This window comes from Chiloscyllium plagiosum, chromosome 17 (genome assembly GCF_004010195.1).
Source record: "Chiloscyllium plagiosum isolate BGI_BamShark_2017 chromosome 17, ASM401019v2, whole genome shotgun sequence".
Classification (NCBI taxonomy): Eukaryota; Metazoa; Chordata; class Chondrichthyes; order Orectolobiformes; family Hemiscylliidae; genus Chiloscyllium; species Chiloscyllium plagiosum.
Window position 1 is genome coordinate 16135477 of NC_057726.1, and position 22149 is coordinate 16157625.

The window sequence follows — 22149 nt, forward strand, 5'->3', positions numbered from 1 at the left end:
ACAAAAGTAGTTTGATGGAATAAAGGATCCATTCTCAGAATTGTGTACAGAGAGCAAAACAGAATCCTTGGAAACTTTCTGGTTAACGAAATTTTCATAAGGTCATCACAGCTAAAGGCAGTAACGGGTCATGAGAGAAATATGGCAGTTTTGCATCTTGTATTTTTGTTGCCACGTCTTTAAGAATACATGGGATGCTTTTCATGACTCTGTCTACCTGGGATGGCATGGAGAGTCCCAAAGTCTGAACTAACTGTCCCCACCTCCATTCAGAAACAGCTCTTAAGGAGCTTGTTGCATCCATCCATCTCCTGTGAACCTGGAATGATTTTGCCATATAATTTGTGATTCCTTACGTGCGGAAATAGCACTAGAAAGTGAGCTCATGACAAATCTATTGACTTAGAATGTACTTTCAGCCTTGTAGCCTCTATCATCCATATCAATTCCCATTTCCCATTTGGCACAATGTCACACTGCATTGAGACAGATCCAGATAGAAACTACTACCTACACTGTGCAATATTATCCTGTATTGATTAAGAGTTTGTAAATCTCTTTCTTTCTGCGCATAATGCCCTCTGAAGCATTGGCTACCTTAGGTGGGTCGGACAGGTTGGGAGGAGCTTGAATAAGTGAGTGGCAATCTTACTGAAAGTTCCCGAAGAGACTCAGCAGCATGGATGCTGAACTGGTGGTGTTTCTCCTTACGAACCAGTCTTGATCTTAGGGCTACCGTTTAAACATAAGGGGTCTCTAATTTAAAACTCAAATGAGGAGAAATATATTTTTCTCTCCAGAGGGTCCTAGGTCTTTAGAATTTTCTTTGTCAGAGAGAAGTGCAGGTGGGTTCATTGAATATTTTTAAGGTAGAAATAGATTCTTGTTTAACAAGGGAGTTCAAGGTTTTCTGGGATAGGCAGGAAATTGGAATTTGAGACCATAATCAAGCCAGCCATGACCTTATCAACTGGGGAAGTAGGCTTGAGGGGCCAAATGGCCTATTCCTGCTTTTAATTCTTACAGATTTCCACTGGATAATGCTTGACAAAGGATTGTGATGTTTTGCTGTTGTGTTTGTGCATAAATCAGCCATTCAAGTGAATGTGGATTTGCTGTATTGTAGAAGCTCAGAATGGACAGTCAGGTGTGGCAACTTGTTGGTATCTGTCTTTCAATGAGAGGAAAAGTTCCAAAGTGCCTCCCACCCCCTCCTGCCAAAAACAGAAAATCTGGTGTGCAACCTCCTGCTACTTAACTATGCCGTAGTTTTGCAGTGTTTAAGGCAATTCTGAGGGGCCTTATTAGAGGTGTTGAATATTTTGACAGGTTTTTCTGGGATAAAATTGCTTTGCCTCACAGTGAGGGTGGAGAATCAGAAGAGAGACATTTCAGGCAGTTGTCAAAAGACAGGAGGGGAAATGGAATTTTTTCAATATAAATAAGTTATGACACTGAAAGGGCAGTGTGAGCAGATTCAATGGTAACTTTCAGGAGGACATTAGATAAATACTTGCAAGGGGAAAACTTTGCTGGGCTAAAGGCGTTAGAGCAAGTCAGCTAAAACTAACTGGATAGCTCCTTCAATGAGCTGACACAGACACAATAGACTGAATGGCCTCATCATTTTTGATTCTTAAAATACAATAGAAGGAAGCAGCGCCTACCAGATTTGTTCAGGAATTTACAACAAAATCAATGAAAGGCTGCTGTCAAAGGCTGAAGGTTTTTAAAAGTGAGTTCTCAAACCATGAGGATTGACAGTCTTGGATTGATGCTCTGCTAAACAGGAGATACGCTTGCTTCTAGCACACAGAGGAGGATGAGTAGTTAAACAAAAGAGAACTTAAACCTTATGTCTCACCTGATTTTAATGGTGAAGCCATTTTATTTTAAAAAGGCTGTTAAGGCAGCATACCTTCAGCCACTGGCTGGAGACAACTTTGATTTTGGTACAATGACCGACATGGTAAGGAATCCAACTGATTATTGGATTCACTGGATAGTGACATGGGAGAAGTCATGATTGCAAATGTGAAATCTCCTATCTCTGAGGTTTGAACACCCCAGCCCAACACAGGCACCTCCATTCCATGAAACTAGTGCAGGCCATAGGAAATAAGGGAAGGCAATGGCCGAGTGGTATCATCGCTGGACTATTAATCCAGAAATTCAGCAAATGTTCTGGGGACCTGGATTCAAATTTGAATTCAATAAAAGAATCTGGAATTAAGAGTCTAATAATGACCATGAATTTGTTGTTTATGTCAGGAAATTGATTCATTAATTTCCTTCAGGGAAGGAATCTGTCATCCTTACCTGGTCTGACCTACATGGGACTCCAGACCCACAGCAATGTTGCTGACTCATAATTTCCCTCTGGGATGGACAGAGATGCCCACATCCTGTGAGTGTACAAAAATAAGTCTTGTTTTAATTCTTTTGTGGGGACACGGGACAGTTTTTTTTTAATACATGCAAGGGGCCATTGGCAGCAAAGCCACAGACACTGGGAGACCACTTTCCTTTTGCTAGATCAGCAGTTTCAATCAATCCAATAATACGGGTGCACCATTTGTCTCAATACTCCTGAAGGGGGATGGGAAACCAGCCAGGATTACGTGACAGTACATTCAGCCTGCTGCACCCGTCCTACCAGTCAACTGGATTATGGCCAACCTGTATCTTTTCGACCTTTGGAACTGAAATTTTACTCAACATAAATCTTGAAAATTTCTACTGGCCCCCAGCATCCACAACCTTTGGGAGGTTGTGGGGAGAGGGTGTAATAAATTACCGATTTTCCCAAGCTCTTGTGTCCAAAAGCATTTCCTGATGTCCCTCCTCAGTGTCAGACTCCGTTGCTCTGAATTCCATTCCCAGATGATAAAGGTGAGGATCTATTCATGATGTGACGGTGCCAGTGTTGGACTGGGGTGGACAAAGTTAAAAATCACACTACACCAGGTTATATTTGGAAGCACTAGCTTTCAGAGTGCTGAAGGAACAGTGCTTCGAAAGCTCCTGCTTCCAAATACACCAGTTGGACTATAACCTGGTGTTGTGGAATATCTATTCAATCTCTTTGATTACTTCCTGCTTAGACCAGAGCAATGCTGATAACTACTATTATTCCAATGTTGAAATTGGAACCGATGCCCTCTTGTGGGTGTTTTTACCTTCCAGTGTTTGCTTTCACAGTGATGTCAGCACACTCCTGATTGGCCTCCCATATTCTGTACTCTGTAAACTCTGCTACGAGAGCCTTATCTCTCACCAGGTCCCATTCACCCACAACCCCTGTTCTCATTGTCTTTTTCTTTTCTACTCTGTTCAGAGATATTTTTACACTTCTCTGGAGCAGGAGAGGACCTTGAACCTGGGTATCCCAGCCCAGATATACAGGCACTACCACTCTGCCACAAGAACCTTTGTTCTCGCTGTCTTTCATTGCTTCCTGGTCAGGTAGTTGCTTGGTTAAACTGCTTAAAATGCTTATCCTTGTTTTAAAATCTCTTGATGGCCTCATACCTTCATAACCTCTTGCAGCCTCAGGTTACTTTGTGATGTCTACACTGATCCAATTACAACCTCTTGCATATCCCTAATTTGAATCCCAAATTCCCCAGCCTCAGTAGATTCCAAATTCTGAGAAGAACTCTCATGTTTATAGCACAGAAGAAGGCCATTCAGCCCACTGTATCCAGGCCTGTCAACAAAGCCCTCACTTGCGCTAATCCTGCTTTCCAGCATTTGGCCCGTAGCCTTGGAGGCAATGGCAATGAATTTCTAGCAACTGCTTAAATGTTAGGAGAATTTCTTACTCAACTTCCCTTTCAGGCAACAAATTCCAAATTCAATCCAACCTCAAGGCAAAAGAAAGCCTCTTCACCTCTCGTCTTACCCTCTATCTCTTAAATCTCTGCACCTGGTTATTGACCCTTCCATTCGAATGGAAAAATGCCTTGTTTTATCCATCTTATCTATGCCCCTTACAACGCTAGTACTTCCAGTTAAACCTGTTGGACTATAACCTGTTGTTGTGTGATTTTTAACGTTGTCCTTATAATCTCATACACTGCTATCATATCCCCCCCTCAACCAAAGAAATCAACCCCAGCCTCCATAACCTTACCTCATAGCTCAGACCCTCCAACCTAGGCAACATCCTGGCAAATCTTCTCTGCACACTCTCTAGTGTAATCACATCCTACGTATATTGCAGTGACCACAACTGCATGCACTATTCCAGTTTTGGCCTAGCCAGTGTTTTATACAGTTCCAGCATTATCTTCTTGCTTTTTTATTCTGTGCCTCTGCTAATAAAGGGAACTATCCCATATATCCTTAACTAACTGATATACCTACCCTGCTACCTTTGGGGTTCTGTGCACACACATCCCTCTGATGTTCTGTACTTTGCAGGATCGTACAATTCACAGTGTAAGCCTTTGCTTCGCTACCCCCCCCACCAAGTGCATTAAATTAGATTCCCTACAGTGTGGAAACAGGCCCTTCAACCCAACAAGTCCACACCATCCCTTCAAAGAGTAACCCTCCCAGACCCATTTCCCTCTGAATGATGCACGTAACACTATGAACAATTTAGCATGGCCAATTCACCTGGCCTGCATATCTTTGGACTGTGGGAGGAAACCGGAGCATCCGGAGGAAACCCACGCAGACACGAGGAGAATGTGCAAACTCCACAAGGACAGTCACCCGAGGCTGGAATTGAACCTGGGTCCCTGGCGCTGTGAGGCAGCAGTGCTAACCACTGAGCCACCGTGCCGCCCCATGTTCACACGCAGAGTCGTAGAGATGTACAGCATGGAAACAGACTCTTTGTCCAACTTGTCCATCCCAACCAGATATCATAAATTCATCTCGTCCCATTTGCCGTCATTTGGCACATATCCCTCTTACCACTTCCAATTCATATACCCATTCAGATGCCTTTTAAATGCTGTAATTATACCAGCCTCCGTCACTTCCTCTGGCATTTCATTCCATACACGCACCATCCTCTACGTGAAAATTTTTCCCTTTAGGTCCCTTTTAAATCTTTCCCCTCTCACCTTAAACCCATACCTTTTAGTTCTGAACTCCCTCACCCTGGGGAAAAGACCTTTACTATTCACCCTATCCATGTCCCTCATGATTTTATAAACCTCTATAAGGTCACCCTCAGCCTCCAGTGCTTCAGGGGAACCAGCCCCAGCCTATTCAGCTTCTCCCTGTGGCTCAAATCCTCCAACCCCAGTAATATCCTTGTAAATCTTTTCTGCACCCTATCAGGTTTCACAACATCACTCCTGTTGCTTTCAAATGATCGTTTCACCTTGTGTGACAAGATGTCACCTTTAGTTTCATAATTCTCCTGTGAAGCATGCTGAAATATTTTAATACATTAAAGGTGCTAGACAACATAAGTTGTTGTTATAGACATGTCCATGATGAACTATGTTCGAATGCTGGGGGCTCCCCTAGCTTGTGAAATGCTGAGCAAGTCAGTCAAGTGGCAAGAAGCTTCCGACAATATTGTCGTCATATTGTTGCAATATCCTCACTTTGACTTGCTTCATTGCCGAATTAAAACATTCCAATCCTACCAAGACTGCCATATATTCAAAAGATCTGTCGATGTGCCATGACAGTCCAACGATTCAGTGCTCATGGATAATGGACTCATATGCATAGAGCAGGCGATAGAGCAGAGCCATACACTGGCTGAGATTACAGTTAAATTGGGTTTTTAACAGTATGTTGGATGACAAATTATATGTAGATAACCACACTGATAATTATATGACACTTTATGGAAAGCAGAGGTCACCATAATTTGCAAGCTGCTGTATTACAATTACACTCTTCCTCTCTCTCTCTCTCTCTCTGTATTGACACAACTATGAGCGAGACTGAAAAGGTAATTGTATTCACATCCTGAAGCCACAGGGGTTGCAGTGGGGAAAAAAATTTTCTGACGCCTGTTTGTTCAGTCCATTGCCGGATGATTAAGCATTGCTCACACAGGCTGCCTCCTGCTCTGATGATTTATTATTGTCGGGGATTTTACTATCTCTCTCAGCTTAGCAGACTAATCAGGTGTGATCGGGGCAGGGATCTATGATTCCCACTTTATTCTCAATATGTGTTTGGAGGAGATACATGTGTGATTCAAAGCTTCAGACTAACCCAAGTGCCCACCCGTTTACACCCCCACCCCCCAATTCTCTCAGCTGCTTTTGAGGCATTTAGGTGATTTCTCATTATTAGAATAATAATACCCAACTCGTGTTCAGGAAGCGAGTGATAATCCTGCTTCATCTATCTAAGGCTGGCTGATAATTGCATTCTTCAGAACAAAAATAAAAGCCTTTTTGCAACTGTCTGCTTACATTAAATGGTGATGGAAGAATAATATACACTGGATGCAATTGAGTTGATGAATCTAATCTGCTTACACAATGCAGAGGAAAGCTAGGTGTATCAGCCCTCCTCACAAAATAGAGTTGCATCTTGGTAACTGTGTACAGCATCTTTCAATCTTTATTCCTTTCAGACTGATTGATTGTGTACAGTTCTCTTTAGCTGCTCTTGATTGTCTTCCAGTGCTTCATAAAATCCAGACAGTGTGGAAGCAGGCCATTCAGCCCATCAAGTCCACATTGATCCTCTGACCAGCATCCCACCCAGACCCAGCCCCTACTTTATTCTTGTAACCCTGCATTTCCCATGGCTAATTCAATTAGCCTGCATGTCTTTGGACTGTGGGAGGAAACCCACGCAGACATGGGGACAATGTACAAACTCCACACAGACAGTTGCCCGAGGGTGGTGTCGAACCAGGGTCCCTGGTGTTGTGAGGCAGCAGTGCTAACCACTGAACCATCATGTTGCCTTGCCTTGATTTAAATAAACTTTTAAAAAATCTTTTCATGGGATGTGGGCATCACTGGTGAGACCACCGTTTATTGCCCATCCCTGATTGCCCTTTATTTTACATCACTTTTAATCTAACTTTCCCTCCTTTTTTTTAATCCTCAAGTTGTCCATCTATATCCATTCCCCATTATTCTGTGTCTCTCAGTCGCTGGCCCCATGGACACAGGCTATGGTGTCTAACCCAAGCATTCCTTAGAACGTAAGAACTAGAAGCAGGAGTCAGCCATCTGACCCTTTGAGGCTACACCACCATTCAATAAGATCATGGCTGATCTTTTCATGGCCTCAGCTCCACTTACCCGCCCTCTCATCATAACCCTTAATTCCTTTATTGTTCAAGAAATTATCTATCTTAGCTTTAAAAACATTTACTGAAGTAGTGTCAACTACTTCACTGGGCAGGGAATTCCACTGATTCACAACCCACTGGGTGAAGAAATTCTTTCTCAATTCAGTCCTAAACCTGCTCCCCCTAATTTTGAAGCTATGCCCTCTTGTCCTAGTTTCACCTGCCAGTGAAAACATCCTCTCTATGTCTATCTTATCTGTTCCCTTCATAATTTGATATGTCTCTATAAGATCCCCCCTCATTCTTCGAAATTCCAGTGAACATAATCCCAGTCAGCTCAGTCTCACCTCATAGCCAACACCCTCAACTCCGGCATCAACCTAGCGAACCTCCTCTGCACCCCATCTAGTGCCAGTACATCCTTTCTGTAGTAAGGAGACCAAAACTGTACACAGTCTTCCAGGTGTGGCTTCACCAGCACCCTGTACAGCTGCAACATAACGTCCCTGCTTTTAAACTCAATCCCTTTAGCAATGAAGGACAAAATTCCATTTGCCTTCCCAATTACCCCTTGTACCTACAGACCAACCTTCTGTGATTCATCATAAGAACACCCAGGTCCCTCTGCATAGCAGCATGCTGCAACGTTTTACCATTTAAGTAATAGTCCTTTTTACTGTTACTCCTACCAAAATGGATGACTTCACATTTATTAACATTGTATTCCATCTGCCACACCTTTACACACTTACTTAAAGTATCTATGTTCATCTGTAAGGTATCGCAGTCCTTTGCACATTTTGCTATGCCTTTTGTCTTAGTGTCATCTGCAAACTTTGACACACTACACATGGTTCTAACTCCAAATTATCTATGTACATCTGTATAAATTGTGAATAATTGCAGTCCCACACTGATCCCTGAAGCACACTACTAGAATACTGATTGCCAATATTACAGACCAGGCCAAACCCCTTCAAAACATTTTTAAAAGGTAGCCCAAACCCCAACTTTACTACTTGCTTTAAACAGATGTAGCTTGGATACTCCAGGAGAAATGTCCCTGGTCAAACCACTTAGTTTTAAACAAAACAGAATTTATTTACAAGATTACCGAATGAAACACAAACAAAAAAGAACAGAAAACCGAAAACCTTAACTTATCTGAAAACCCAACAGCTCATCCCACCTTTACGGTGCGGTTCCAAATACTTGCAACAATCCCCATAAACATCCCTTGACAATAAAGGTAAAATCAAATACAGGTTCTTCCAGGAGAGAAGTCTGAGAGAGAGAGTACCAGCATGAACCTGCTTTCTTTCCAATTCTAAGGCTAAAAACCAAACCAAGCCAGAGAAAAGCTGAGCTGGGAGAACTAGCCACTCCCCTTTCATTGTACAACTGTGTTTATTTTAACTTGAAAGCCTTCTGACTGAGGCAGTATCTGTTAGTTATAATCAAACTGACCCTAAAACCCTTCAACCTCAGACGTTTCGCGGTGTGTGTCTTTTATGACCTCTCTGAAGATAAAGCCAAGGATAGCATAACCTTGTTAAAGGAGCAGCATTGTCACACCAATCAGAATAGCATTCATTTATCCCCACTCTTTTCTGCCTGTTAGTCCTTCCCAATATGTGAGCCAAAATGGCAAGCTGGTTTATTATACTAGGAGTCACAAGCAAGATCGCACCTGATGTTCAAATGTCCTTAGACATGCCAGTATTGGGTCATTGATTGTTTAGCAGGAAGAAGGAGCCCACAATAGGTGTGCCTGCTGTGACTGCATTGGGAGTCAGCCACCCCAACACAAATACATGATCAAATGTAGCCTTTATAAAAAAAGGACTTCTTTTAATGTTGTGACAATCTCAGCCCATCCCAAAGCATTGATTGCATTTAAGCTCTTGCAAACAGCAAACTGAAAGGGCACAGATGGACTATTTTAGTGACTTCAGCTGAAGGATAGCCACTTGGCAGAACTTGCCTGTTGTTCTTCAGAATAGTGGCACAAGGATCATTTCCATCCACCAGGGAGATCAAGTGGGTTTCAGTTTAACCTGCTATCCAAGGTCAGCAGCTCTGACAGTGCTCCACTCCCTCAGTGCTGCACTGGGAGTGTACTCTAGTCTCTGGAGTGGCACTCTGTATCTCGCAGCCTTCACTTATATGTTGTAAGTGACTGGATAGTGGTGGGAATGAGCAATGGAAGTTCGAACATGCTTGGGGTGCCTTAAAGTGGAGCTTGTGTCCCACCAATGACAACTTAAATTTGTATAGAGACATAAAGAAACTGCAGATGCTGGAATCCAAAGTAGACAATCAGGAAGCTGGAAGAACACAGCAAGCCAGGTGGCATCTGAAGGTGGAGAAGTCAACAATTTGGGTATAACCCTTCCTCAGGAATGGTTCCTGAAGTCGGTGTGGACTTGTTGGGCCAAAGGACCTGTTTCCACACTGTAGGGATTATATAATTATCTAATTTATGTAAGTCAATTATAATGGACAGTAGTAATATCCCTTTGAGAGTCAAGATATCTTCAAAGCCACTGTACCATAGTTATTTCACGTTGGGTTAGAACTGCAGAAAGTCTTCCCTTTCCAACACAGATTTCAACATTTTGGTTTCTGAAAGCTTTCCTGTCAAATCCTCTTTTCCAGTTTTAATTTCCACAAGTCATCCCAACTGGATAAAGTTGTTGCTGGGTTCATTTTTCAGGGGATTTGCCAAGTCTTATGACACGCCCAGTCATGTACTTCAACACAAGAAGAGAAACCGGTTTCTCATTGACCAAGTTGTCAGATTTTTTTTGATGCAAGTGTCTTTAAAATTTGTCATGGGAAACATTTGCTTAGTTCTCTGTGTGTTAATTGAGAGATAGAAAACAGCAGCTGATCACCATTCAAATGCAGGATATATTCTTTGGTGTTGTCCACTGCAGCTGAATTGATGACCTGGCAATGTTCAGGTATCATCATCATTCCTGACCTTTTTTAAAACATTCGTTCATGGGAAGTGAATGGTGTTGATCAGGTGACCAGCATTTACTGCAGACATTTAGCTATCCTAGAGAAGGTGGTGGTGAGTTGCCTTTTTGAACCACTGCTGTCCATGTGATGTGCTGTTAGGAAGGGAGCCTCCAGGGTTTTGACCTAGCTGCAATGAAGGAACGGCGATACATATCAAACCAGAATGGTGAGTGTCTTGGAGAGAAACGTGCACATGGTGGTGACCCCATGTATCTGATGCCCTTGTCCTTCCAGATGGGAAAGATGGCAGGTGTGGAAGGTGCTGTTGAAGGAGTCTTGGTCCGTTGCTGGTGTGCAACTTGTAGATGATGTACAAAATAATCATGGGCCCTTCCTCTTTGCTAGGTGTCTCGCTTTAATACAAAGAAAAGTGCTGGAAATATTAATTGGGTGAGGCAGCATTTATGGAGAGAAGAAGTGTTACTGTTTTGGCTCTGCGGTCATTGGTGAGATCTGAGGAAATCAGAAACGTAATAGATTTTGAGCACATTTTGGATTCCACCCAGAGGAGCAAGCCCTCAACCTGTGTGTATATAATCTGACATTGTTTGTTGATGTTGTCGTTCTGTGTTTTGTAGATCTGGACATGGTCACCATGAGCTGTGTGGCAGAGAGCAACCCCAGCAACTAGGAGCTCCGCCCCCACTCATTTCCCCCAAACCCCAGCACAAGGAGCACCATTCCAACCCGGCCGTCCTCTGGAACCCAGTGACCCTGATGGATAATCACGCTGAGTCCCGGAAGAGCCACGATCACCACGTGCTGAACAACTATGCCGGCCACTACGACATGCACCGGCAGACAGGCCCACCAATCAAGATGGAGAAGATCCACAGCCATGAGGAGAGCACCAAGAGGCGAGAGTGCCCTGAGAAGTATCAGCCGTCACGGGGCCCAGTCTCCCTGGAGCATGCCTCGCACTCTCACTCTTACGGCCCTCCGTTTGCGGAGCTGGAGAAATCTGCCCAGTCCATCCTTAACCAGCAGCGGATGTCCATGCCCTTCCTCGGGCCGTGCAGCGACATGAGCTTATTGCACAAGTCAGCTTCCCCCTATAGACAGCCCCTGAGCCTACCGAGAGCCCCAGGGCCTATGTATGTCTATGACGAACTCCTACAGCGCCACAGGAGGCTGATAAGCAAGCTGGACCTTGAAGAGAAGAAGCGGAAAGAGGCAAAAGAGAAAGGTGAGCCTGGGTGGCAGAGAACAGTGGGTTAGTAAAGGTGGAACAGCTCATGGGAGGAAGGGCCTCTTCTGTGCTATCTGACTCCCAGGACATTTAATTGTTTGAGCGTTTTGTTGTGGTATTGTAGTGCCTTGGTTCTGAGCCAGCAGAGGTACCTGGACTTTGTGGTGACTTATTCTGGCCACCGTGGAATAAATAACTACATTTTTCTCTGAAAGGAGAAAAACCAAAATTACTGCAGGTGCTCGAAATCGGAACCAAAAGCAGAAATTGCTGGGAAAACTCAGCAGGTCTGGCAGCATCTGTGGAGAGAAAGCAGAGTTAACATTTCGGGTCAGAATATTTTTCTTTGCCTTGACTTGTTTAACAGATCAGTGCTAACCGCTGAGCCACTGTGCGGCCCTCTTGTCCAGAATAACAAAAGCCGTGGCTTAATCCAAAGAGAAAAACACAAAAAATTGCGCACCGGGGCTGCTTTAACTTAGCCAGAAACCAAAACAAAAGCCCAAAACAGGAGAAAACGGGGCAGAAGGTGAAGTTATAAATTACATCCCTGAGCTAGCAATCCAGAGACCAAGGCAAATGTTCTGTGGAGAGAAATCAGAGTTAACATTCCAGGTCCAGTGACCCTTCCTAAGAACTGATTATAATTAAAAAGCTTGCCTAATGGTGACCACATAACCTATGTCAGTTGTAAAAGTCCATTGGATTCACTAATGTCCTTTAGGGAAGGTGATCTGTCATCATTATGTGATCTGGCCTACATGTGATCCCTGTGCTCTGGACAGTTTAAGGATGGGCAATAAATCTGGCTGAGCCAGTGATACTTACATTCCCATGAATTAATTAAAGTAAAAGCTAGTGTATTAACAGATAAACTGGAGTGACTTTAAGGTTTTAATATCATGCAGATATGATATTAACATAATGTGTACAGGAACGACCATTAGGCAGCTTGCTTTATGAATGGTATTGATATAGCTAAGGAATGAGACTATGACGTTCTACTAAACCTAATGCTCGACATGTCCGATCAATGCAGAGCATCAAGCAACAGAAGTTTTGGAAGATGCTGAGTATGATATGTAAAATAGTAAAATGTAAGTATATAAATATAATGGGAAGCAATACCGGAGTGGCATTTTCATTAAACTGTTAATCCAGGTAATGCTCTGATGACCCGAGTTCGAATCGCACCACAGAAGATGATGGAATTTGAATTCCAGAAAAATCTGGAATTAGGAATGTAATGATTACTGTGGAAATCACTTGGGCTGAATCCAGCTCACAGAGTCTAAAGCAGTGCTTCCCAAAGGTTTGTTTTCCCATTGTGACCCTAACTCAAGGATTGGCAATTGTCGAGTGAGAACTATGAAAACTGGGTATGAAAGAGATGTGTGAGAACAGGTTAGGGCGGGAGCACATGGTCAGAGCTGCGTGATTGCTCTTTTTGCCTCACAGCTGGGTACCCCAGAATTTCATCTCAAGGCCCAGTTTGGGGTGGCCAGCCCCACTTTGGGAAGTCCTGGATCTCCTGCCCCTGAGCACCCCAGCACTTACACACTGATAAAGAATCAATTTCCTTAACACAATCTACCTTTGAAATCAGGATTCCCAAGAAGATTTGAGTACAGGAGCAATGAGGTATTGCTTGAATTGTATGGAAGTTTGGTTAGACTGCACTTGGAATACTGTGAGCAATTTTGGTCTCCTTACCTCAGTGCAGATGTTATTGCCATAGCAAAATGCAACAAAGCTTCAACAGACCTTGTTCCCAGGATGTTGGGACTGTCCTGTGAAGAGAGATTGGGTAAATTGGACCTGTATTCTTGAGAGTTTTGAAGAATGAGAGGAGATCTCATTGAAACATATAGAATACTTAAAGAGATGGAAGGTATAGATGCAGGTAAGGGGGGTTCCCCCGTTGTCGGGGACACAATTTTAAAAATAAAGGAGATGCCACATAGAACAGAGATGAGGAGACTTTCTTTTACTTAAAGGTTGGTGAATTTTCAGAACTGCAGAGGATGTTACCATGAATGGAGGATTTGAGTTATAAGGAGGGGCTGGATAGACTGGGACTTTTTTTCATTGGGAGGTTGAGAGATGACCTTTTACAGGTTGGTAAAGTCATGAGGGAATGAGATAAGGCAAATAGCAGGTGTCTTTTCCCTAGGGTGGGGATGTCAAGACCATGGACATATTTTTAAGGTGAGAGGAGAAAGATTTAAAAATGACATGAGAGGCAATTTGTTTTACACAGAGAGTGGTTTGTGTGTAGAATGAAATTCCAGAGGAAGCAGTGGATGCAGGTACCTTCACAACATTTACAGGACATTTAGGTAAGTAAGTACATGAATAGGAAATGTTTGGAGGGATATGGGCCAAATGCAGGCAGGTCGGACTAGTTTAGTTTGGGATTATGGTGGGCATGGACTGGTTGGCCGAAGAGTCTGTTTCTGTGCTATATGACTGTGGAATCTCTGTCTTTTAGTGGATTTAAAGTAGATATTGATAACTCTTTGATTATCGATGGCATATAGGATTATGGGGATGGTGTGGGTGAAAGACATTGAAGAGTTTGATTTGCCACAATCGGATTAAATGGTGAAACAGGCTTGAGGGATTGATTGGCCTACTCCTGTTTCTGTGGTCCCACTTTCACTTGTGATATTTGATTCAGCAGACTATATTTAGAAGACACTGTGCTGGAGCTTAGAGTGTGCGTGCGTATCTGTTTGTGTGTGTGTGTCTGTGGGGGTGTGGTATGTGTGTGCGTGCCTGTGTGTGTACACGCACTTGGATGTAGTTAGTTAATTGAAGGATTGAAATGAACTAATTGGGCAGTTCAGCTCAGGATGAATGTGCTGACACAGCAGAACATATTTGCACACTGTCAGGCTGCTTTGTCAGTTATTCTGTTGCTTTGCTTCCACTGTTTCTAATTAGGTTATTACTATGACTTTGATGACTCGTATGATGAAAGTGATGAAGAGGAAGTTCGAGCACATCTCCGGCGAGTCGCTGAACAGCCACCTCTGAAACTTGACGATTCATCTGAGGTATGTTAACACTTCTCCATTGTGGCAGTCTAAAAATAGGCTGTGGAACGATAATGAGAATCTAATAGACTTAGAAGCCTCCTTTTCCCTTCTCTTTGCATTCCTCACCACATCATTAATTTGCCATTCTCCCCCTTCCTTCTTTCTGTAAAAACATGTTCCCTCTGAACTCCCTTGCTTATTTTTGAATTTTCCAAAAAAATGAGTGCATTTGAGACAGGACATCCAACTGCTTAGATGTACAACACAGGGTGAAGAAGGATTTGTTAGTCAAGACATTGGGATTACTGTAGATTAAGCTGAAGGTGATGGCTATTTGTAAAGATGCTAAGGAGTTCATGAGGCATCTTGGCTCGATGAGAGGTAGTTTTCACACAGAAAATACCGATAATCTGAAAGCAGCAAACAATGGCAAGAGAAAAAAATATCTAGACAAATTTAATATTCACAGTGTCTCAGAGAATTTTCAGGTTGGTTGTTTCAGCATTTGACAACTAAATCGCAACTCATTTGCTTCTCAAAGAGCAGAGTTTCAGTGATTTACTTGTAAAATTATCTTCTTCCTTCTGAAGAGTTTTGTCTAAATCCCAAAGTTATTTTCTAACTCAGAGGCTGTGAGTCCTCTGCTGCAAAGCCATCACTGTGTCCATCAGTGCTAACAGACCCATGAATCCATCCAATTCAGACTCTAATCTTCCTCCAACATGTTCTCCCAAAATGTCCAGAAAGTTATTTGGGTGGAACTGAGAAATAAGAGAGGGATGATCACCTTATTGGGATTGTACTATAGATCCCCAATAGTCAGCAGGAAACTGAGAAACAAATTTGTAAGGAGATCTCAGTTATCTGTAAGAATAATAGAGTGGTTATGGTAGGGGATTTTAACTTTCCAAACATAGTTTGAGACTGCCATTCTGTTAAGGGCTTGGATGGAGAGGAATTTGTTAAGGTGTACAAGAAAAGTTTCTGATTCTATACGTGGATGTACCTACTAGAGAAGGTACAAATCTTGACCTACTGTTGGGACCTAAGGCAGGGCAGGTGACTGAGGTGTCAGTGGGGAAGCGCTTTGGGGCCAGCGACAATAATTCTATGAGTTTTAAAATAGTGATGGAAAAGGATAGACCAGATCAAAAAGTTAAAGTTCTTAATTGGAGGAAGGCTAATTTTGATAGTAGTAGGCATGATCTTTCAAAAGTTGATTGGGGATGGATGTTCACAGGTAAAGGGATGGCTGGAAAATGGGAAATCTTCAAAAATGCAATAATATGAGTCCAGAGACAGTGTGTTCTTGTTAGGGTTAAGGATAAGATGGGTGGTTTAGGGAATGCTGGATGACTAGAGAAATTGAGGTTTTGTTTTAAAAAAAGGAAGTACAGTATATGTCAGATATAGGTAAAAACAATGACTGCAGATGCTGGAAAACAGAGTCTAGATTAGAGTGGTGCTGGAAAAGCACAGCTGTGTAGGCAGCATCCGAGGAGCAGTAAAATCGACGTTTCAGGCAAAAGCCCTTCATCAGGAACTCATATGTCAGGTGTAGACAGCAGAGCTTAAAAATGTGTTGCTGGAAAAGCATAGCAGGTCAGGCAGCATCCAAGGAGAAGGAAAATCAACGTTTCGGGCATAAGCCCTTCATCAGCAGACAGCAGAGATCAAGTGAATCCTTAGAAGGGTTCAAAGGCAGTAGGAATATACTTAAGAGGGAAATCAGGAGGGCAAAAGGGGACACGAGATAGCTTTGGCAAATAGAGTTAAGGAGAATCCAAAGGGATTTTATAAATATGTTAAGGACAAAACGGTGATGAAAGACAGAATAGGGCCTATTAAAGATGAGCAAGGTTGCCAATGTGTGGAACCGAAGGGGATGGGGGATATAGTGAATGAGTACTTTGCATCAGTGTTTACTGTGGAGAAGGATATGGAAGACAGAGAATGTGGGGAAATAAAGAACAACATCTATTACAGAGGAGGAGGTGCTGGATGTCATAAAACGAGTAAAGGTGGATAAATCCCCAGGACCTGATCAGGTGTACCCTAGAACTCTGTGGGAAGATAGGGAAGTGATTGCTGGGCCTTTTACTGAGATATTTATTTTATTCAGTTTGTGGATGTGGGCATTGCTGGCTGGCCAGCATTTATTGCCTGTTTTATTGCAAGTTGCCCTTGAGAAGGTGGTGGTGAACGGGCTTCTTGTATCATTGATAGCTACAGGTGAGGTGCTGGAAGAACTGGAGAATGGCCAGTGTGGTGCTACTATTTATAAAAGGTTAAAAGGTGAGAGGAACAGTCAGGGAGCTATAGACCGGTGAGCCTGAAATCAGTGGTGGACAGGTTGTTGGAGGGAATCCTGATGGTCATTTGGAAAGGCAAGGACTGAATCGGGATAGTCAACATGGCTTTGTGTGTGGGAAATTGGGTCTCAAAAACTTGATAACTTTTTAGAAGAAGTAACAAAGAGGATTGATGAGGGCAGAGCGGTGGACGTAATCTTTATGGATATCAGTAAGGCATTCAACAAGGTTCCTCATGGTAGACTGGTCAGCAAGGTTAGATCTCATGGAATAGAGAGATCCCCAATAGTCAGCGGGAAACTGAGAAACAAATTTGTAAGGAGATCTCAGTTATCTGTAAGAATAATAGAGTGGTTATGGTAGGGGATTTTAACTTTCCAAACATAGTTTGAGACTGCCATTCTGTTAAGGGTTTGGATGGAGAGGAATTTGTTAAGGTGTACAAGAAAAGTTTCTGATTCTGTATGTGGATGTACCTACTAGAGAAGGTACAAACCTTGACCTACTGTTGGGACCTAAGGCAGGGCAGGTGACTGAGGTGTCAGTGGGGAAGCCCTTTGGGGCCAGCGACAATAATTCTATGAGTTTTAAAATAGTGATGGAAAAGGATAAACCAGATCAAAAAGTTAAAGTTCTTAATTGAAGGAAGGCTAATTTTGATAGTAGTAGGCATGAACTTTCAAAAGTTGATTGGGGATGGATGTTCGCAGGTAAAGGGATGGCTGGAAAATGGGAAGTCTTCAAAAATGCAATAATATGAATCCAGAGACAGTGTGTTCTTGTTAGGGTTAAAGGTAAGACGGGTGGTTTAGGGAATGCTGGATGACGAGAGAAATTGAGGTTTTGTTTTAAAAAAAGGAAGTACAGTATATGTCAGGTATAGGTAAAAACAATGACTGCAGATGCTGGAAAACAGAGTCTAGATTAGAGTGGTGCTGGAAAGGCACAGCAGTTTAGGCAGCATCCGAGGAGCAGTAAAATCGACGTTTCAGGCAAAAGCCCTTCATCAGGAACTCATATGTCAGGTATAGACAGCAGAGCTTAAAAATGTGTTGCTGGAAAAGCGCAGCAGGTCAGGCAACATCCAAGGAGAAGGAGAATCAACGTTTCGGGCATAAGCCCTTCTTCAGCAGACAGCAGAGATCAAGTGAATCCTTAGAAGGGTTCAAAGGCAGTAGGAGTATACTTAAGAGGGAAATCAGGAGGGCAAAAGGGGACACGTGATAGCTTTGGCAAATAGAGTTAAGGAGAATCCAAAGGGATTTTATAAATACGTTAAGGACAAAACGGTGATGAAAGACAGAATAGGGCCTATTAAAGATGAGCAAGGTTGCCAGTGTATGGAACCGAAGGGGATGGGGGATAATATTGAATGAGTACTTTGCATCAGTGTTAACTGTGGAGAAGGATATGGAAGACAGAGAATGTGGGGAAATAAAGAACAACATCTATTACAGAGGAGGAGGTGCTGGATGTCATAAAACGAGTAAAGGTGGATAAATCCCCAGGACCTGATCAGGTGTACCCTAGAACTCTGTGGGAAGATAGGGAAGTGATTGCTGGGCCTTTTACTGAGATATTTATTTTATTCAGTTTGTGGATGTGGGCATTGCTGGCTGGCCAGCATTTATTGCCTGTCCCTAGTTGCCCCTGAGAAGGTGGTGGTGAACTGGCTTCTTGTATCATTGATAGCTACAGGTGAGGTGCTGGAAGAACTGGAGAATGGCCAGTGTGGTGCTACTATTTATAAAAGGTTAAAAGGTGAGAGGAACAGTCAGGGAGCTATAGACCGGTGAGCCTGAAATCAGTGGTGGACAGGTTGTTGGAGGGAATCCTGATGGTCATTTGGAAAGGCAAGGACTGAATCGGGATAGTCAACATGGCTTTGTGTGTGGGAAATTGGGTCTCAAAAACTTGATAACTTTTTAGAAGAAGTAACAAAGAGGATTGATGAGGGCAGAGCGGTGGACGTAATCTTTATGGATATCAGTAAGGCATTCAACAAGGTTCCTCATGGTAGACTGGTCAGCAAGGTTAGATCTCATGGAATAGAGAGAGAACTAGCCATTTGGATACAGAACTGGTTCAAAGGTAGAAGACAGAGGGTAGTAGTGGAGGGTTGGTTTTCAGACTGGAGGTCTGTGTCCAGCAATGTGTCACAAGGATTGATGCTGGGTCCACTACTTTTCATCACTTACATAAATGATTTGGATAGAAACATAGGAGGTGTCATCTGCAAACTTACTAACTATACCGGGTTTCGTTATTTGGACAGCGAAGGTTACTCAGAATGCAATGTAATTTTGATCAGATGGGCTAATGGGCCGGGGAGTGCCAGATGGAGTTTAATTTAAATAAATATGAGGTGCTCCATTTTGGAAAAGCAAATCAGAGCAGGACTTATATACTTAATGGGAAGGTCCTAGGGAGTGTTGCTGAGCAAAGAGACCTTGGAGTGCAGGTTCATATTTCCATGAAAGTGGAGTCAAGGTAGAAAGGATAGTAAAGAAAGCGTTTGATATGCTTTCTATTATTGGTCAGTGCATTGAGTACAGGTGTTGGGAGATCATGTTGCGGCTGTGCAAGACATTGGTTAGGTCACTTTTGGAGCATTGTGTGCAGTTCTGGTCTCCCTGCTGTAGGAACAATGTTGTGAAACTTGAAAGCGTTCAGAAAAGATTTACAAGAATGTTGCCAGGGTTTGAGCTACAGGGAGAGGTTTAATAGGCTGGGGCTGTTTTCGCTGGAGCGTCGGAGGCTGAGGGGTGATCTTATAGAGATTTATAAAATCATGAGGGGCATGGATAGAGGAAATAGACAATGTATTTTCTCCAAGGTGAGGGAGTCCAAAACTAAAGGGCATAAGCTGTGAGGGAAAAACTTTAAAAGGGACCTAAGGGGCAACTTTTTCATGCAGATGGTGGTGCATGTGTGGAATGAACTGCCAGAGGAAGTGGTGGAGGCTGGCGCAATTACAACATTTAAAAGACTTCTAGATGGTAAATGAATTGGAAGGGTTTAGAGGGATATGGACCAAATGCTGGCAAATGGGACTAGATCTATTGAGGATATCTGATCAGCCTGGATGGGTTGGACCAAAGGGTCTGTCTCCGTGGTGTACATCACTGTGACTCTATTCTAGCAGCATGATGGTTTGCACCATGCTGGTCAACTCCTATGCTCAGTAAAGCTGAAGTTTCCTTCTCAGCCACAAAGTGTATGGAGTTCCTGGACTGTGCCCTTTCCTGTTGGATCCACAGAAATGTATAGAATGGTTTTTGGCACTGGCACGGCTGCAGGATTTGCCGAAGAGGTGAAGTGTTTTGCCATCAGCATGCCCTTTGGCCTCCACTCCAGGTTTTTTTGTCAGAGTTTGCTTCAATGGTGTTTTACTTTCCCAAGGCATCAACAAAGGAATGGAGCTATTTCCCTAAAGCTGGTTCACAAGTGCCTGAGAATGTCTAAATACGAGGGTGTGCAGTGGGCCTCTACCCTGTTCAGTGGTCAGAACTCCCAACTTCCTCTGAATCTTTAACCTGAGACCTATGTATCACTCAACTGAGGACATGACAATGGAGAGATTGTGTACCTGACGGAGAGTGATTTACACATTTGGTTCCATTCTTTGCAAAGGCTGCAGGTCAATGGGGTAGCCTGAAAGAGTCTTCCATTGGCGATGTCCATCCTTCACAAAATGAATTACCTTCCTATTCTTCACTTAAATGTAGGCATTGCTGTTTGGCTCAGCTGGTACTGATCCTCACCCAGTGTCAGTGGATGGGCATGTGCACACATACACACACACACACAGACACACACACACACGCACATACATATGTTAAGAGCTGATCACTGTCTGATTCTCCTCGGCCCTTAGAGTAGGACACCAACACCTTCGTGGTCAGCCTGGGCTAAAAGCTCCCTGGTCTGTTGGGCTAAGTCTAGCACATTCATCACCTCAACCAGCAGGAATCTCAAAGCTGTGTTTTAATAAATTATCCAGACAAGGTAATGATTTTTCAGCTTGGGCCCTACCACAGTGATGGATTACAAACTCCGAGAGTACCTGCACAGCAGCTTTTTGCATTTCATTCCCAGCGACAAAACAAAAACAGCTTTTCTGTGACTGTTTTTAATTTGGTGCAATTAAGGAGATGCCTGTTCCCCACAGCTTGCTTTGAATGAGTTGTACGCTGAGCAGTTTATCTTGCAGTCCATTAAAACAGATGTAGCCCTGTAAGAAACTAAAGCAAATTGCACAGTCGTTATACAGCAAGCAGAACAGAGTGGAACAATGAGCCGTAAACAGAAAGAAGCAACGCTACCCAAACTGTGATCATTTAAAATGACCACCATTCACTCTTCAGTTACAATGGGACTACTTAATGCTGAGTTAAATTTGCAAAGTGACCAGGAATAGTGATAGGAACTCAGTAGTCATTTAGAAAATTACAATGTTAAGATAGTATAAAATAATTTGACAGATTCAGATTTGCTCGGATTCAGGGGAATCCTCATGTTTTTGACCCAGCTATTTCCAGGTAAAACACTGAATCTCCAGCACTGGCACACTCCTCCACATTTATAATAATCATCTCCTGTGTAAATTGTCACGCTGTCATTACATCCTCCCACCAGTGGTGATGCTGCAGTTCCACAGCTTCCAGTTCCTCAGCCATTCCTTCTGCGTCACTGTGTCAAAATCCTGGAACTCCTTTGCTCACAGCATAGTGGATATCCCAACCCTCCCAGGGCTGTAGAAATCTCAAAGGGAGAGCACATGGTTCAGAGGAAGGGTTACTGGACCTGAAAGGTGAACTCTGCTTCTCTCCACATATTAGATTTGATTAGATTCCCTATAGTGTGGAAACAGGCCCTTCGGCCCATCTAGTCCACACCGATCCTCCGAAGAGTAACCCACCCAGACCCATTCCCCCTAACTAATGCACCTAACTCTATGGGCAATTTGGCATGACCAATTCACCTGACCTGCACATCTTTGGACTGTGGGAGGAAACCGGAGCACCCGGAAGAAACCCGCGCAGACACGGGGAGAATGTGCAAACTCCACACAGACGCCCAAGGCTGGAATTGAACCTGGGTCCCTGGTGCTGTGAGGCAGCAGTGCTAACCACTGAGCCACCGTGCCGCCCCAATGACAATAGACAATAGGTGCAGGATAGGTCATTCTGCCCTTCAAGCCTGCACCACCATTCAATATGGTCATGGCTGATCATCTTTAATCAGTATCCTGTTCCTGCTTTATCTCCATAACCCTTGATTCCACAATCCTTGAGAGCTCTATCCAATTCTTTCTTAAATGAATCCAGAGACTGGGCCTCCATG

The 22149-nt window shown here is 43.2% G+C and overlaps 1 protein-coding gene across 10 annotated transcripts in view; it reads left to right on the forward strand.

Moving 5' to 3' along the window:
* Nucleotides 1–22149, forward strand: part of gse1b (Gse1 coiled-coil protein b) — a 602615-nt gene that overhangs the window by 542354 nt on the left and 38112 nt on the right. For all 10 annotated transcript variants that reach the window (XM_043706595.1, XM_043706596.1, XM_043706598.1 and 7 more), the window contains 2 exons: nt 10840–11447; nt 14397–14509. In XM_043706595.1, the coding sequence (XP_043562530.1) occupies nt 10840–11447; nt 14397–14509 (721 nt within the window). The remainder of the gene's footprint in view (nt 1–10839; nt 11448–14396; nt 14510–22149) is intronic.